This window comes from Sprattus sprattus (genome assembly GCF_963457725.1).
Source record: "Sprattus sprattus genome assembly, chromosome: 6".
Classification (NCBI taxonomy): Eukaryota; Metazoa; Chordata; class Actinopteri; order Clupeiformes; family Clupeidae; genus Sprattus; species Sprattus sprattus.
Window position 1 is genome coordinate 11,544,766 of NC_137925.1, and position 16,850 is coordinate 11,561,615.

At 39.5% G+C, this 16,850-nt stretch overlaps 2 protein-coding genes across 2 annotated transcripts in view; one reads left to right on the forward strand and one right to left on the reverse strand.

The window, feature by feature from the left end:
* Positions 1 to 8,658, reverse strand: part of LOC308366945 (E3 ubiquitin-protein ligase rnf213-alpha-like) — a 41,256-nt gene extending 32,598 nt beyond the window's left edge. The window contains exons 1-14 of the mRNA XM_080840748.1: positions 8,622 to 8,658; positions 7,525 to 7,631; positions 7,217 to 7,329; positions 5,507 to 6,235; positions 5,090 to 5,268; positions 4,770 to 4,934; positions 4,026 to 4,228; positions 3,629 to 3,927; positions 2,832 to 3,091; positions 2,440 to 2,652; positions 1,866 to 2,058; positions 1,429 to 1,484; positions 1,050 to 1,224; positions 795 to 950 (exon numbers count right to left, since the gene is read on the reverse strand). Coding sequence (XP_080696874.1) covers positions 795 to 950; positions 1,050 to 1,224; positions 1,429 to 1,484; positions 1,866 to 2,058; positions 2,440 to 2,652; positions 2,832 to 3,091; positions 3,629 to 3,927; positions 4,026 to 4,228; positions 4,770 to 4,934; positions 5,090 to 5,268; positions 5,507 to 6,235; positions 7,217 to 7,329; positions 7,525 to 7,624 — 2,841 coding nt within the window. The 5' untranslated portion in view covers positions 7,625 to 7,631; positions 8,622 to 8,658. The remainder of the gene's footprint in view (positions 1 to 794; positions 951 to 1,049; positions 1,225 to 1,428; positions 1,485 to 1,865; positions 2,059 to 2,439; positions 2,653 to 2,831; positions 3,092 to 3,628; positions 3,928 to 4,025; positions 4,229 to 4,769; positions 4,935 to 5,089; positions 5,269 to 5,506; positions 6,236 to 7,216; positions 7,330 to 7,524; positions 7,632 to 8,621) is intronic.
* A 7,058-nt stretch (positions 8,659 to 15,716) lies between these two features.
* On the forward strand, positions 15,717 to 16,429 carry LOC308367000 (neuropeptide B-like; the record flags this gene model as incomplete). Its single annotated transcript, XM_080840822.1, has 2 exons — positions 15,717 to 15,977; positions 16,301 to 16,429. 2 exons carry the CDS (start codon positions 15,717 to 15,719, stop codon positions 16,427 to 16,429), a joined length of 390 nt encoding a protein of 129 aa, XP_080696948.1.
* Positions 16,430 to 16,850: the final 421 nt, after the last annotated feature.

Genomic DNA, 16,850 nt, shown 5'->3' on the forward strand with positions numbered 1-16,850 from the left:
AATTTTTTATTTATCAATTTTCCATAGATGAAATGTCAAGTTTATGTTTATCAATTGCATGTACTTGTTTAGAGGGAATTGTTTGAGTAGCCAAAGAACTACATGAAACATGGAATTAGTGTATGTGCAAAAGTAAGTGAACCCCCAGCTGCATTGGTAAAGTCAAGCAGGTAACAGACTCGGTGAAACATATTTGGGTGCTTAATAAGACAATTAAGCAAACCAATCAACTGAAAACTCTTAAGTACTCAAGGAGTTCACATACTTTCATGTAGAAAGAAGGGAAATATTACTGTTAGTTGCTGCCAATAGTGGACAAAAAGGTATTGCTGTATGACTAAATCGGCTAACTTAATGTACCTACTGAAAGGGTCGCCTTAATCATTATCAAAAAAATTGCCCCTCCTGAGAATTTATTCAGGAGCCGCCACTGGATGTGGAACATGTCATTTATCGCTTGAGTTTATGACAACCCGCCTGGGTGGAATAGGCCGTTTTTGCCAAGTTTCCACGCCAAACTAAGGCCCATAATGTCAACTTTTTCATGAAGAAAAGGTTCTACCACCTATCACTCCTGATATACACATGTTTCTACATGTAGGTAGGTTTATACATAAACCAAATGTTACATTTCCACTGCAAAGTGGCAATCATGATTATATGTGAAATTACCAGTTCATAGAGCACAACAAAGACACCAAGCATCCAACATGCATGAAATCATGTCACATACAAAAGCTCAAAGGATTGCATTATGCAAATGCAAAAGGGATGTTGTGTGTTTTGAGTGTTACCTCAAACTCAGAGGTTAAAGTGGTTGATGTAAGGTACATGTATGAATGCAGCAGTTTCTGCTTGAAGGTTTGACTCATCCAGGAGCGGAGAACCTGCATTGCTTCAGACAGCAGATTCAGGCTGCGTGGACTTAGACCATTCCTGGCCTCTGATTCCTGGAACACAACACACAAGCATATCATATATGCACCCAAGCAGACAATAAAAACAAATAAAGCTCAGTAACGTTTTTCAAAATCAAGGTTTTTTCAAACCTGTGAGTTGGAGGAGAGGGTGAAATCCGAAACTGCCCCAACAAGGCTCATGCAGGCAACAGGAATTGCAACATGGTTTTGTGCGTAAGAGTAATATTTCACTCCTTTGCAGATTTTCCCAAGTAGTCTCACTGCAGTGGCTAAACACTCGGTTCCGTACGCCTCACTATAGCAACTGCAATGGATGTTCAGGGTATTAGTATACAAGAATCTGTCTCACAGTACAAATTATTTGGCTGAAGGTGGATTTCATAGAATGGAAGTCGGAAAGAGTCTACATACATATCACACATATACACAGTGAACATTCATTAGCAGGAAATTCATTTCAAATATAGGCCTGGTATAAATGTAGACCAGCACAATTACGGTAAATTACCTGAATTTGTGTTCAATAAGGTTTGTCTGAATGTGAGCCAGAGTATCAGAAATCATCTGAAAGGCAAAGAAATAAATACCAACTTTTTATCAACATTGATCTATAAACAAATGCCAGAAGTATACCTAGTACTCGTAGAAATATAGGATTAGGACTTCCTGTGTGGCGCTAGAGCGAGATAGACGCAGAGTAGAGAGCTCCTCTAATCGGTTTTCAAAAAATACCTCCTATTAACAAATATCAGAATTATATACACTTAAAATCCAATGTGAGAGGAGGGAAGATGCTTGATGTTTACTTTTCTGTTCCTCTGTATCTGTGATAAAACTTTTAAAAAATAAATCAAAATAAAGTGTTAAAAAAAGAAATACAGGATTAACAACTACATAAAAAAAAGAAAACTGCCATCGATACCAACCAGCCCATGAGAAACTCACTGTGACGTTGTTGTAGCTGATTTCAGCGGGGGCTCTCAGACTGAAGATATGCAGCAGGTCAAGCAGTCCAGCACTGAGTACTGAGCTGCACTCAGTCAGGTCCTCCGGTGTCAACAGGCAGATGACTGACCGAGCCAGCAGATGATCAATCTCCATCAGATGTGGGTGTTTCTTCATTAAATTCAATATGGAGCTAAATGATAGAGGCCACGGTAAAAAAAAAAACAACAAATTAATACAAAATGAAATAAATGTTTGCCATGCTTCAAACTAGCTAATGTTTTCCAATGCACAAAAAAGCTGGATAGCCGAGAAGTAGTTAAATATCCTTTCAGACTACACAACTTTTCAGTTGCAGACAGGAAAGTGCTGGTTGAGCACAGCTCGGGAAAATCTAAGAGCAGTCCTGTCAGAGAGTGTCGAAGAGCGTATATTCATAAACTAACCGAATTTGTATAGTGTTAAACACCAAGTCACAGACAGTTATCACAAAGGATTATGGCGATCACACGTTACTGTCTGTGACTGAAGAGTCATATAGTCTGATTGCCGCTTTACAAAAAAAGAAAAGCACCTTCTGTCCTGGCTTGAATAGGGTGTACGCAATGAATTTAAGCCTTGGAGCCCAGCCCAGGATGGCTCAAGTTTGGGGTTGAGGGAGAGAGGGGCTGCTTCAAAGGGATTGGAGACACCATGCTGCAGGTGAAAGAGTGGTAGCACTAGGACCCAGTGATGCATATCTTTTGTCCGAACAGTATTCATAAGAGTCACCAGCAAATCAGGGAAACTAAGGAAACAGAAAAAGCATGTCATGACTATTTTATGTCCATTACTATGCCATTAATACTACCAACCATTCATTGTTAAATATCTGTCATACAATTGTACAATGGCAACCCCTTATTAAATACTGAATTGCTCACAAATGTATTCAATTTCAGATGAAGGATGAGAAGTGAGGATCACCCTTTGAGGCAGGAGAATGACTGTTGGAAGTCCTCCCAGTGGAGCAAGAACTGGTCTTTGGGGAGGTCTGGGAGGCGGAGTGCCACACAGAGACGAGAGAGCTCTCCATTGTCTAATGTAAGCTTGAAGGTCTTCCACGCATACAGCATGATAACAGCTGCATTAAGAGGATCTTTGATGAAGGAGCCCTTTCCTCCTTTGTCTTTCAGCAGCTCAGGAGTCACATGTTCCAGCATGAAATCCTTCAGGAGTCTACTCACCTACAATGAGGAAAGAGGGGAGCATTAATGGACATGCATGTAGACCCAAATATAATTTTGACAGGAAACTCTTCAAATGCCCCAGGAGTGAAGTGCAGGTAATATAATAGAGGAGTTAGGCTTCCCAATAAGAGATATGTTCAGTGCAATGTCCCCATTGGTTGGCGATTACCATTTTAATTTTAGTCTGTGTCTTTTGGGGACGATGCCAGAATGATCAATCCTTCAAAATTGTTCTTTTAATCTGCGTAAAACATGCCTTCAGTTCCCAGCATCTTACGGACTGAATAAGCATTGCTGTTGATGTTAAATGATGTACATGGAACATTGAAAATGCAGGCCAATCATAGTTGCTATGCTAACATTTAAAAACCTTTTAGACCAACAGAAGTGTTGGTGTATGCACTTGTCCAATTAGCCAGTTGATCATGTTCAGGGAGGAGTCTGTCCATACTTACAATAGGTTTCAAACTCAATTTTATTTTTTGCTTTCTACAGAAAGTAAAATGCCCCTAAATGTAAAGTGAGTTCACTTACATCTTTTTCACCATAGTTTAAGGCTAACCACTTTTCTTCTCTTTCTTCATACACAAAGGGGTTTCCGTAGATCTGGTGGAATTGTTTGAGCTGAGTGAAGAAACTCTTGCGGTTGACGTCACTCCAAGTACGAAGGAGGTCAAAGATGCTCTCCAACATTACTCTCCCAGCAATCCCTCTGCCCTGAATCAGATCCCTCTGCTTCTCAAGCCAGAAGTCTGAGAAGGCTTTAGTCAGTCGTTTGAACATATTTTTGGATGGCTCAGCACAGACGATATCATCATACTGATGCCACTCTCCTAAGGAGGGGACACAGGCAGAAACAGACATTACACATCATTTGTACATAGCAAAAATATATGTGAAGGGAATAAAACACATAATTTGTAGGACTTGCCTTCCTCGTTTAAAAGATGTGGCTGAACAAATAGGCATCTGTTGGTAGTAATCTGTGAGTCCATTTTGTAAATATATTCATACTCGTAATCCTCCTTCTTTTGCTTCCATACAAGATACTTGTATGGAATGGACACTGATGTAGCCTTTGTCTTGTTTGTCTGCAGTTTTCCCTCGATGAGGTAACCATGTTCTCCCAGGTCACTGTAAACGATATAAGCAGCCACTGTATAATATCAACTGTTGAACATATGCAAAATTTAATAAAAAGCAAAAAGAAGAAAAAATCAAAAAGGACTATTAAATGGACTGTTGGACATCGCATTGCTTTGTTGCATTCACAATATCTTCCAAATAACTATATATCATTATTTTGAAAGTTAATGATGGTCCTCCATAAGCAACATTGAACATTTTAATCAACATGATCAAAATGATCATTGACTGACAATTTCCAGAATAACGAATCAAATATTCCAATGTGGACCAATAATTGCAATTTGTGAATGTTTTCAGACACTAATCAAGTTTCCGAACAATCACAATCAGCTATTTAACAAAAAGCAATCACAGGATATATGAGTCAGATTCAGGACTAAAGGAAGTCTGACCATTTTAGCTGTTCAAAACATTATTATCAACTTTATGGGACCCATTGTTAACTATACCTGATGGTCAAAACAATCAATGGTGAAAAGCCACAGAGGTAATCTAAAGATACAAACAGTCAAAGAGTTGAACCCACCGAGACACAGAAAGCTCGACTAAGTCAGTTTCCCACTTTCCTATGCGTGAACCTGCACGGATGAAGACTCGGTCCTCTGGTGTCAGTTTGAAGTCCTTGGACAGCACAGCATGGAAGTAGATGGTCAGCCTGTCTACTGGAGCAATCTGCTGACTGCGTGTAATCCTGCAATACCCATAAACATCAAATCAGTTAAAGGAAAAATCGTCAGCAAAATAGAACTTACGATATCCTGACATGGCATTCAATATGTGGCGGAAAGAGAGTCACGAAATTCTTTATTCCCCAAATACAAGAAATAGTAGAAAACCTGCAGTGACCTTTTTGGGGGTGTGGCATTTTTCGGGGCTTTTGAGGTTTTGTTGTTTCCGCTGGCATCCTTCTCCTGAGAGGGCTCTGAGGGCACATCTCCTGGAGCCTGGGCAGAACCTTGGTGGACCTCACTCTCTTCCACCTTCACTTCCACTGGGTGGTCTACACTTGTTCCTCGGTCCTTAACCTACACAGAGACATCATAAAGCACAGTGTATTATAGAACAACACAAATCATTTCATTGCTAAAATAGGTTATAAGAGGTTATAAGACATATGCACACACACACACACACACACACACACACACACACACACACACACACACACTGTACTGTATACACATACATACATGCATACATACATATATATAAGACACCGTAACAAACTATAGAACATCATTATGGCAAAGTATTTTATTGTACCTGAGGTTTGTTCTTGGGGCCAAACACCATCTCTGTACTTCCCTGTTTCTGCTGATTTGTTTTGGTCTTCTCAGCAGGGGCCTTTGTTACGTTTGCATTCTTATCACAGCTGGCACTGTTGTCCTCAGAGGTTTGAGGTTTTGATGCATTGGAAGTTTCCTTCTTCTTCTTGGAGCTCTGCTTATTTTTGGCTAAGCCTTTGGCTTGAGTCTCGTCTGTTGTTGGGGACTGACTCTTGGACACAGCCTGTACAGAAATGGGCTCGCCAGTGGATGCAGGGTCGCCTGTTTGAAGAGGGTGTGGTGCTTTGATCTCCAGTGAGGAAGGTCCAGCATCCCGCTCCATACAGTCCTTAGTTTGCTCCGGCACTTCTGCCTCAGGCTGGACTATACGGGCGTCATTAGCAGGCGGAGTCTGATCAGAGATCACTTCCTCCATTCCTCTGTCAGGCGGAGACTTAGCGGGCGAGGAATTAGCTGTTGGTGTGTCAGATGGCTCAGACGTCTCAGTGACAGGAGAAAGCACCGGGTTGTCGGCAGGACTGGCCACCGGGTCAGGCATCTCATCCATGGCACTGGCAGAACTCTCGCTGTCTGAGCCAGCATCCCCACTTCCACAGTCCTGATGTACATTGCGCTCAGTCAGGGAGGTGTCAGAGAGGTCACTGGTAAGAGACTGCAGCCCATCCCTCACCTCAGATTTCTTCTTCCGTCGCTTACGAGCTTTTTTCTGGTAGGGTAAACAATGTCAAAAATACCCAACCACACACACACACACACACACACACACACACACACACACACACACACACACACACACACACACACACACACACACACACACACACACACACACACACACAGTTATCCAGACCTTATTTCAAACACCACCCCCACTGTGTACTCAGTGGTGAGCTGGTAACATGCTCTTATGATTAATGTGTTGTAGCGAAAAACAACTGTTTCCAAATCTTAAAGATTCAATCAGTAACAGAAGTCCGGAATGCAATAAACTGAAGTTTTATTCAATCCTTGCAGACATTTCATCAAAAACGAGAGTGGTGGTCCATGGAGCAGCTCTGACTAAAAAACCCAGCGCACAAACAATTTATAGGGCATATTCCGTTCCAAAACATCTTTCAAGAGGCCGAAACAGCTGTGTCCTTTTCAGTAGTTTCACCCCTCCCGGTTAGGAATGTCAAGGCTCTTTTTCTACATGCTCTTTGATGAATTCTGCATCCCCTTATGCATAAACCTTTAAATTCATATTTGGCTGTCTCTGTACGCCTGCACCTGTGGAAACCGTGATCTTGTTTTGAGAAATTAGGCATCTCTGTTTGGCCTGGCCTTCATCCCTACACACAGGCCTCTCTGCCTGGCACACAGGCTTCTCTGCACGTAGGTCTGTCTGGCTGGCCTGACCTTGGTCTGTGCACACGGGCCATTCTGTTTTAACTAACAAAGCACTTACTCCTGCACACAGGCTATTCTGTTTGACCTAATCATAACACCCATTGCTGCACACAGGCCTTAAGACACTTGTTGTTGCAAAACTGATTCATGTCCACCACACCACTGGATTATAACCATAATTCTCAACAAATGCTTCTTAGATTAATTTATATTCCATCTCACACAAACAGAAACAACACACGGAAAAGAGAAAAATAATCAGACACACCAAGTGACATGCCAGCCCCAAAGTGGGTACCTTTTTCTTGGGGTTGTTGGGCTCCTCAAGGGGGCGTTTAGGAGACAAGGATGTTGGTTGACTGTCCAGAGATGCAGGTTCATCAGATAGCTGTGAGTTTTTCTCAACACCACCTGTCAATAATTTAGAGGAATTGGCTAAGGTGAAAACAACATTTAGGTAAGAGAACTCACAATGCCGATTAAATACAATTTGGTTTGAGAGGCAAAGAACAACCAGCATTGATACATTAACATTAGTACTTACATCAGTAACTGTGCTATGTATTTTTGTGGTTAATCAACGATAGTAAATAAGCATTACATTACCTGCTGTGACTTGGTGTTCTTGAGCGGCGAAACGTGCGCCACATTGGCTACAAAACTTTGCATCCTGCTCCTTGGCGACATGACCACATACACACTTCATGTCTGATCTGTGAGACGGAGAGGAGTGAACAACTTCTCTAATACTCAGTAGTTTTTTAGGTTACAAACGTCCTCAGGCTTTCGCTTTCGTTTCACTGTAAATGCCTTCGCCACAATATGTGAACAAGTCTGACAAGCCCACAAGCTTTCTCCGGTAGGCTGTACGTAGCCCATCTGTCCAACTTAGCTTAGATACCAAGAGCTGTCCCCGGTAGGCTGTAGGTAGCCCATCTTTCCACCTCATGCTTCAGATACGCTCCCCTCCATCTGATTAATAAACTAAGATGCACAAGGTCATGGCTTTCTAATCTGAAGCACAATGTACTATAGGCTATACGTTAAGAGATTCCATTTAAGTAGAAACTATGATTTAACAAACCACACTGGTACTCAATTAGAGCCAATGCCCTTGCCCTTTGAGTGATGTTGGAGGAAAGTTTTGCTGCTGTTGCCCAATTATTGCCAGGCTGAAGGCCAAGCAATAGACTTTGTTATACAACCACCAATATAGTATTTCTGCGTTTATCTATTCTTGTCAGTCATACTACCAAACATGACAGAATACAGAGAATATGTCCTGCTACAAGCATGTTACCCGAGGATAGCTGACCAAGCTTAACATTATGCGAGGTATGTAGGTTAAACTAGCCAGTTAGCCCGCTTACCAACAGGTTACAGTAGAGACTTCACATTATGGCTAACTGCTAGATGCGTAAGCTATCATGTCTAATACGGGGCTCTGCAAATCAAGGAAATAGCCTACGTTACAGCACACATTGCTAACTACATAGCATTAATGCTAGCGTTAGATAGCTCGTACATTATGGTTGTGGCCAACCCGACGTTAACGTTAGCTAGGTAATTTAAGATTTGTCATCATAGAGAATCTTCTTACCTTTGCAATAGACACCAACATCTCACGTCAAGTTAAATTCAGAAGGAAACACGCAAGCATGACATATCAAAACATGTCAAGTAACGTTAGGTGTGAAACTTACCTATCATAACACTGTTCTCCACACTTACGAAGCAAGCCTCAGGTACACCTGACGTTCATTGTTACTTGACTTGTCGAGTGTATCGAATAGTTCAAAAGCGCAGCTTTGACAATACTATGAAGTGCTGAAAATTGGTCTAGATGTTTCCAAGTAGGCTAAGCGAAATCATGAAACTGTACAAAGTTTCGTTTCTGTTTCAGATGGGCGTGAACATGGCACAATATGTTCCTCATGGACATAGCGATATTACTGTAGGTCACAGACGAGAGTCTATGCTACCTGATGGTAAAGTGTCCGTACTCTGCCCTGTGGTAAGGCTAGTGTTTTTGTACCCATATGAAGTGTATAAGTCCAAGTGCGTCATGATCTATGATTCCGGGTCAAATAGTCTATTCAATATGGTACTCAGCACTGCTTACTAGTTATACTATATAAAAAATATTCAATGTATTTACACGATATAATATCGATACACTGATTAGATATCCTTATTGTGTTACAAACTGACGTATCATACGCTGACTAGGCTGTTTTACTGACTGAATAACAATTAGGTATCCATTCCTGTAACTTCCTACTCAAAACAAGAGAATATTCAAAGATATAATATAAGTCAAGTGTTGACCTGCTATTTCAAATTTATGAAACACAATTCTGCTTTGACTGACCTCTGTTCACATTCTGTCTGTACTTTTTGGGGATCCCCCAGTTTATATGCCAAGCTGTGTCCACTAGGTCGCTCTCTCACTCTCTCTCTGTCTCTCTCTGTGTGTGTGTGTGTGTGTGTGTGTGTGTCTCTCTCTCTCTCTCTCTCTCTCTCTCTCTCTCTCTCTCTGTGTCTGTCTGTCTCTCCCTCTCTCTCTTTCTGTCTGTGTGTGTGTGAGTGAGAGAGAGTATTTAAGCAGTTTTATTCTCATTCTATTTTACATAGTCCAATCAAAATTCACTTAAAAACATGCAACAGTTTGACACTTATTGAGGCATGGTTTTATAGGCAACTAGTTTTGGTACCACTCTCAAATTCATTTTGATAGCAGATAAACATCTGTGTCTTCCCCAGCAGCCATCCAAGATATGCCCTAGTTCTGTGTAACGGGCTGGAACCCCCTGCAAAAATGGAAGAAAAACTTTCACACGCATGACATTGCCAGCTATACTGCAAAAAGACACCAGTTAGTGTGTTGACAAGCTTCTATCAGTGTCAGCTGGGCTGTTGGTGGTGTTTGAAAGGTTTTTGCATGCCTTTTAGGTAGTTAGCTTACTGGTTTTGGAACAGAACTCTGTATTGCTGCTTTAATGTGTTTAATTTATTTGACTTGTTAAACTTTATTGTTCTCCTAGGTGACCTACAATGTATGTCCCACCATATCTGATCATTCCCAGACGACCGAGGAAGAAGTCCATATTTCAAGCATAATTGCATTGAAAATACCTTTCTCCCACATGATTTCAGCCTCACATGTGTATCCATTTAACCGGAAATGAGCATTGCTTTCATACAAGTATTTGTTTCTGTTAGGTTTTTGGCAATGCAATCTTTGCAATGCGAAGACAGTTTATGTCTGATTTATGTCTGTGATTAACCACGCAGATCAGGATATCAGGATATCAGGATGGTATTCAGATACTACTCTTAAGCATATCTTTAACAGTAACTTACAGTTGGTGTGGCTGGGTATGACGGCACCTTGTGATTCATTATATGGTGGTGATCCAGAGTTTGATGAAGTTGACATGAGAGAGGAACAGCTGCCAACATGGCCCTGTGCCTGCATGGCACCAACCAGCAGAGGGTGCTCCAGCTAGCAGCTGAACAAAAGGCAGGGGCAGCCTCACAAACTGTCTTCAGTGTGGGCAGAATCAAAACATTCCTGTAATATTTGTTCCTTAGCCATTAATGGACACAAATAAACATGTCCATTTTAACAATTATAATGATAATGAAGATGCATTTCAATGTACAACATTGTTGATGTATTTTAATGCTATGTTGCACGAGAGCATGTTTTGTCGCATGGTGAATAATTTGAGGATTTGGAAAACACAGCATTTTACAATATTCCCTATACAATGCTGTAAACTCTAGTAATGTAGCCTGAGTTTTGTCGGTCTTAATCTTAGTCGTAGTCATGCTAGTCTTAAATGTGCAACATTGTTGATGTATTTTAATGCTATGTTGCAGAAGGGCATGTTTTGTCGCATGGTGAATAGTTTGAAGATTTGGAAAACACTGCATTTTACAATATTCCCTATACAAAGCTGTAAACTCTAGTAATGTAGCCTGAGTTTTGTCGGCCTTAATCTTAGTCTTAGTCTTGCTAGTCTTAAATGTCAGGTCTGTGATGATGTTGGAAGAAAGAGATCGCAGATGAATGACATGAAGACATGACTAAGCTGCTCTTCAAATGCATACACAACCCAGACTAGACAGCAGTGGAAAGCCAGTGGGTGGGGTCTGGCAAACGGGTTGTTCAATCTACCCTGACTAAGACAATTCCAAAAGGGTCTGCAGGTTTCCACAAATTATCTAGGTTTGAGGTAAAGCGAGTACTACACTTCCTAGTCTGGTGGTAATAAAGATCTACAATTTCTGCAAAAATGACTTCAAAACTAGTTTCCAGTTTACTTGCCTTGGAATGTCATGGGAAATGCCAAGGCTGTCTGGCCTTGTTGTTTCTTTAATTAAATATGATGCCGCAGTCCCTTCATGAAGTTTCTCATAGGGGTACAGCGATTCCTTTTACTTTTGAAACAGGAGCATTTTTTTCATTGGGCTACTGAATACTGTGATTCTTTGATTGCGGGCACTTTTATGTCCCCAGAGGTAAAATGTCTGTTTAAAATGATATTGTACATAATAAATACCTTAGTTATTTTAAATAATATTTATTGTACTATGAAAAAAAGTTTTACACCCCAATCATGAGGTTTTCTATTTTTAAAAATATTGTAAATACTAATACTTGGCCAAATAGGCTCGTCCCCAACCCAGATTTTTAAACTTCTTTTCTCCAAAACAGATATAGAATATTATTATTTAATTAATAAGGGTCAATGTTTGTTATGTTAACATCTTTAAAAGAGTCTAGATATTTTAGCTGTGTTCAATATAGCCCTGTCCCCAACACCACCGTCATTACCGCGACGGTCTATGATAAGTGCATATATTTGTATGAGGGCAAGATTTGTTTATGCTGTAACCATGGAAATGAAGGCTGACAGAGGTGCACATGTCAGCCATGAGGGAGGAGGGTCAATTGATATCTTGAAAAGTAAGTAGGCCTAATTTATTATTGTTTTCCTCTTACCCATAGAGTACATCAATTCAGCGTCATTACCACGATGGCTATTACAATAACACTTTTTGTGAAAATAATGAAATATACAGATTATTCATAATATATTTTAAGTACAGTTTGAACTAGCTGTTGAGTGGTGTTAGCTATTCAAAGACTTAGCACCCTTTATCCTGAAAAAACTAAAAAATGTCATTACCACAACGGTCATTACCGACACAAAACTCACTGTTCTGGTAATGACGGGCTGTTTTGGTAATGACATGGTTTTTTTTTTAGCATTGGTATCTTAGTGAGTTTTTAGAAATTAAGTGAAGTAAAACATAGTTGAGTGGTGTTATAATGGAATGGATCACTCTTTGAATCTAAATCTGTGCATTTTCTACATTTTCCATTCAGTATGGCACCCGGAACATCGGCACAGAGGTCTAGAAAGCATAGAAAAAGACTAAAGGAGGATAATAAACTTGTTTTAATTTGTCATGAGTATGAGTTTGAACATTTTGTTCTTTTATGTCAGTGTTAGTTGACAGATAATCTGACTTCTTTTTTACACTTTTAGTCTTTTGTTTTGACCATGAAGTGACTCTGTCATTACCGGAACAGCATGTCATTACCGCAACAGCACGTCATTACCGCATTGCTACTCTAATGAGTTTAATTAGGCATAAAAGTCCTTTACAAATGATTTTATTTTAAATGTGGTGCTATAAGATTAATACCCTAATTGAGTTATATGCACCTATTCAAAGAAAAAATGTGTATATTTACTTTTATAGAAATTAAACTAAAGTTCGCATTGTTGAAATCCTCTTGATGCCTGTAAACTTTTCTTTATTTGAAGTATTGTTAACAGTCCCCCATTTTTACTACATGGATGAGATTACATTTTGTTCCTATTGGATCATTTTAATTTAAAGGCAGTTTTTGATGTTGTGATGGTAATGACATTTTGCAATGCCATATGTTAAAAGAAGATAAAATATACAAAATTCACATATGCAGAATTTTGGCCATCATTGAATATTTACTTCTAAGCATGTAAACACTGTTTTAACATCATTAGTTAAACCTTATTTCTAATTTTAAAATTCAAAAGTTAAAATGGCAAAAGTGCCCGCAATTAAAGAAACGCCCTAAAACACATGAATCCTACAATTTAGCAGACTTCAGCCTACAGGTTGTATACTGAGAAAAAAGATATGAATTTTGACTTTTAAAAGGCATTGCAAGGTCTATAGAAAACAGTTGGCTAGGGCACAAGGTCAACTTCTTACGTCTAGTTAAAACGGTGCTAATTACAGTGCATGAAATGCCCTGTATTGTTATTCCTAGGCTTCTTCTTCTTCTTATTCTTGTTACCTTTTTCTGCGATTAATTCAGCCCGAACCGCTTAAGGTAGAAACTTCATTCAAACTTTGTCGCGTAGGTCTTGTAAAGGACACTTATGCTATGTATTTTTCACTTTTCTAAACTTTATACTTTTTAAGATATTAAATAAAAACGAATCAAAATTTTCCCATTGACTAACATTGGGCCATTATGACATCATAATAGGGTATTTAAACTGGCTTGCACCTGTGCTTCACTGACACCTGCGCCAAATCCAAGGAACCTCTTCTCTGTCCCTCTCAATTTAACTGTAACTAGGAACATTAAGACACCTTCCATTCTCTACTTTTTTTTCTCTCCATCTCTCCATCTTTCTCTCTATCCCTCTCAGTCTACTTTCTCTCACACTCAATCTCTCTTCATCACTCCATTTTTATCTCCTTTTTTCAATATTTTCACTCTCTTTTTCTCTTTATCCAGAGCCACTCTTGTTCACTCTTCTTTCCTTCTTCCACTCTTCTTTCCTTTATTCTTCCACTCTTCTTTCCTTCTTTCACTTTTCTTTCCTTTCTTCACTCTCCTTTCTTCTTTCCTTCTTTCACTCTTCTTTCCTTTCTTCTTTCCTTCTTTCACGCTTCTTTCTTTTCTTCTTTCCTTCTTCAACTATTCTTTCCTTCTTTCACTCTTCTTCCCTTTCTTCACTCTTCTTTCTTTTATTCTTTCCTTCTTCCACTCTTCTTTCCTTCTTTCACACTTCTTTCCTTTCTTCTTTCCTTCTTTCACTCTTCTTTCTTTTCTTCTTCCTTTCTTAACTTTTGCATTTCATGCACTGGTATTTCCTTCAGGAAATGCATTTTCTAGTTACAGTGCATGAAATGCCCTGTATTGTTATTCCTAGGCTTCTTCTTCTTCTTCTTATTACAGTGCATGAAATGCCCTGTATTGTTATTCCTAGGCTTCTTCTTCTTCTTCTTCTTCTTCTTCTTCTTCTTATTCTTGTTACCTTTTTCTGCGATTAATTCAGCCCGAACCGCTTAACGTAGAAACTTCATTCAAACTTTGTCGCGTAGGTCTTGTAAAGGACACTTATGCTATGTATTTCTCACTTTTCTAAACTTTATACTTTTTAAGATATTAAATAAAAACAAATCGAAATTTTCCCATTGACTTACATTGGGCCATTATGACATCATAATAGGGTCTTTAAACTGGCTTGCACCTGTGCTTCACTGACAGCTGCGCCAAATCAAAGGAACCTCTTCTCTGTCCCTCTCAATTTAACTGTAACTAGGAACATTAAGACACCTTCCATTCTCTACTTTTTTTCTCTCCATCTCTCCATCTTTCTCTCTATCCCTCTCAGTCTACTTTCTCTCACACTCAATCTCTCTTCTTCACTCCATTTTTATCTCCTTTTTTCAATATTTTCACTCTTTTTCTCTTTCACTCTTCTTTCCTTCTTCCACTCATCTTTCCTTCTTCCACTCTTCTTTCCTTCTTTCACTTTTCTTTCCTTTCTTCACTCCTTTCTTCTTTCCTTCTTTCACTCTTCTTTCCTTTTCTTCTTTCCTTCTTCAACTATTATTTCCTTCTTTCACTCTTCTTTCCTTTCTTCACTCTTCTTTCTTTTCTTCTTCCACTCTTCTTTCCTTTCTTATTTCCTTCTTCCACTCTTCTTTCCTTCTTTCACTTTTCTTTCCTTTCTTCACTCTCCTTTCTTCTTTCCTTCTTTCACTCTTCTTTCCTTTCTTCTTTCCTTCTTCAACTACTATTTCCTTCTTTCACTCTTCTTTCCTTTCTTCACTCTTCTTTCTTTTCTTCTTCCACTCTTCTTTCCTTTCTTCACTCTTCTTTCTTTTCTTCTTTCCTTTTTTCACTCTTCTTTCCTTCATCCTCTCTTCTCTCCTTTCTTCACTCTTCTTTCCTTTCTTCTTTCCTTCTTCCACTCTTCTTTCCTTTCTTCTTTCCTTCTTTCACTCTTCTTTCCTTTCTTCACTCTTCTTTCTTTTCTTCTTCCACTCTTCTTTCCTTTCTTCACTCTTCTTTCTTTTCTTCTTTCCTTCTTTCACTCTTCTTTCCTTCATCCTATCTTCTCTCCTTTCTTCACTCTTCTTTCCTTTCTTCTTTCCTTCTTCCACTCTTCTTTCCTTTCTTATTTCCTTCTTTCACTCTTCTTTCTTTTCTTCTTCCTTTCCTAACTTTTGCATTTCATGCACTGGTATTTCCTTCAGGAAATGCATTTTCTAGTTAACCATTGTGCTTGTGCGTAGCTCTCGCTTAAACTGACCAATCCGCAGTGTTACACGCAAAATATGAATCACAGACGCGAAACCTCACTGGCAGAGCCAGAATATGATCCCACGGTGTATATTTAAAGGGATCGAAGACAGTCTGGGGCAGTCAGACGCGCGGGGAAGTTACGAAGGGACCAACCTAAAGCACAGCTGAAAAGTATCTCTCCGTCGCCATGCATAGGTTTAGAATAGCAGTGGCTCTTTGGGTGTTTTGTATTGTCACATCTATCCCTGCTGAAGCTTGGTACAAACAATCTACAAGCCCAAGCTACTACTCCGTCGGCAGGGCGTCAGGTTTGCTGTCCGGGATCAGGAGGTCTCCTTACGTCCGACGAGCAGAGTCAGAATCTGAAAGCGAAGGACTGCAAGAGTCTTCAGATAAAAATTCGATTCCGGATTCAAACTTTCGACAGTCAATCTTTCTCAAAACTTTGGTAAGTTAACTGTCTTGCATATCCCTCGTGCGGTATAGTTAGGAAACCTAATAAAACACAATGTGCTGTGGTAAATTAAGTGTCCAGTCTGAGACACGATTATCGATGTCCAAGCTACTCCTATGGTAAGCCTTTAGCGCTGTCCTTTCAGAACCGCCATCTGTGTTCCATGACTTGAGACGTTAAAATGAACTGCTGCTTTAGCCACTTTTGATGTAAAGTTTAATTCAAACAAATCAGTAGATACCCATCTCACAGGGAATACATTAAACAACCAATAGCTGTAAGATGATTTATTAAAAATGTTTTGTTCTTTTCCACAGCCAATCTGTATCAAAGATGTATCACCGAACCTTCAAAGCTGCGAACTAGTCCAAGGTGGGACAGCTGTGTTTCAGTGCAAAGGCGAGTTACTTCTGTCCTTGGATACACGGGAGTGTGACAGACTTTGAGCATCTGCATTCACGAACGGGAACACCATCCAAACTGACACAGTGAAGGACAGCTCTTGCTTGTTTCTCTGTAGATGTTCTGTATCATGTCTTGTTAACCAGTCACGTTCTTGTAGAGTGTATTTTTTTTTACATGCACATTACATTGAATACCATGTAAATTATGATCTAAACGTTAACAGACAGCACATTTCTTCGTCTGATGGATGTTGTATTTAGGAGGAAAGATTGTATGGCATGAAGCAAAATGAAGAAGACAGGTCCAAGACCATTATAATGGGTAATTTCTATTTGTTAATAGTTAAAATCCTAAATCGATCTGTAAAATTTCATTAAATTATTTCAAACAACCAGTCAGAGCTGTTTAAGAGTGTTTTGATTGGCTTTATTTGACATAAAAGCGATATGCAGCATACACTTC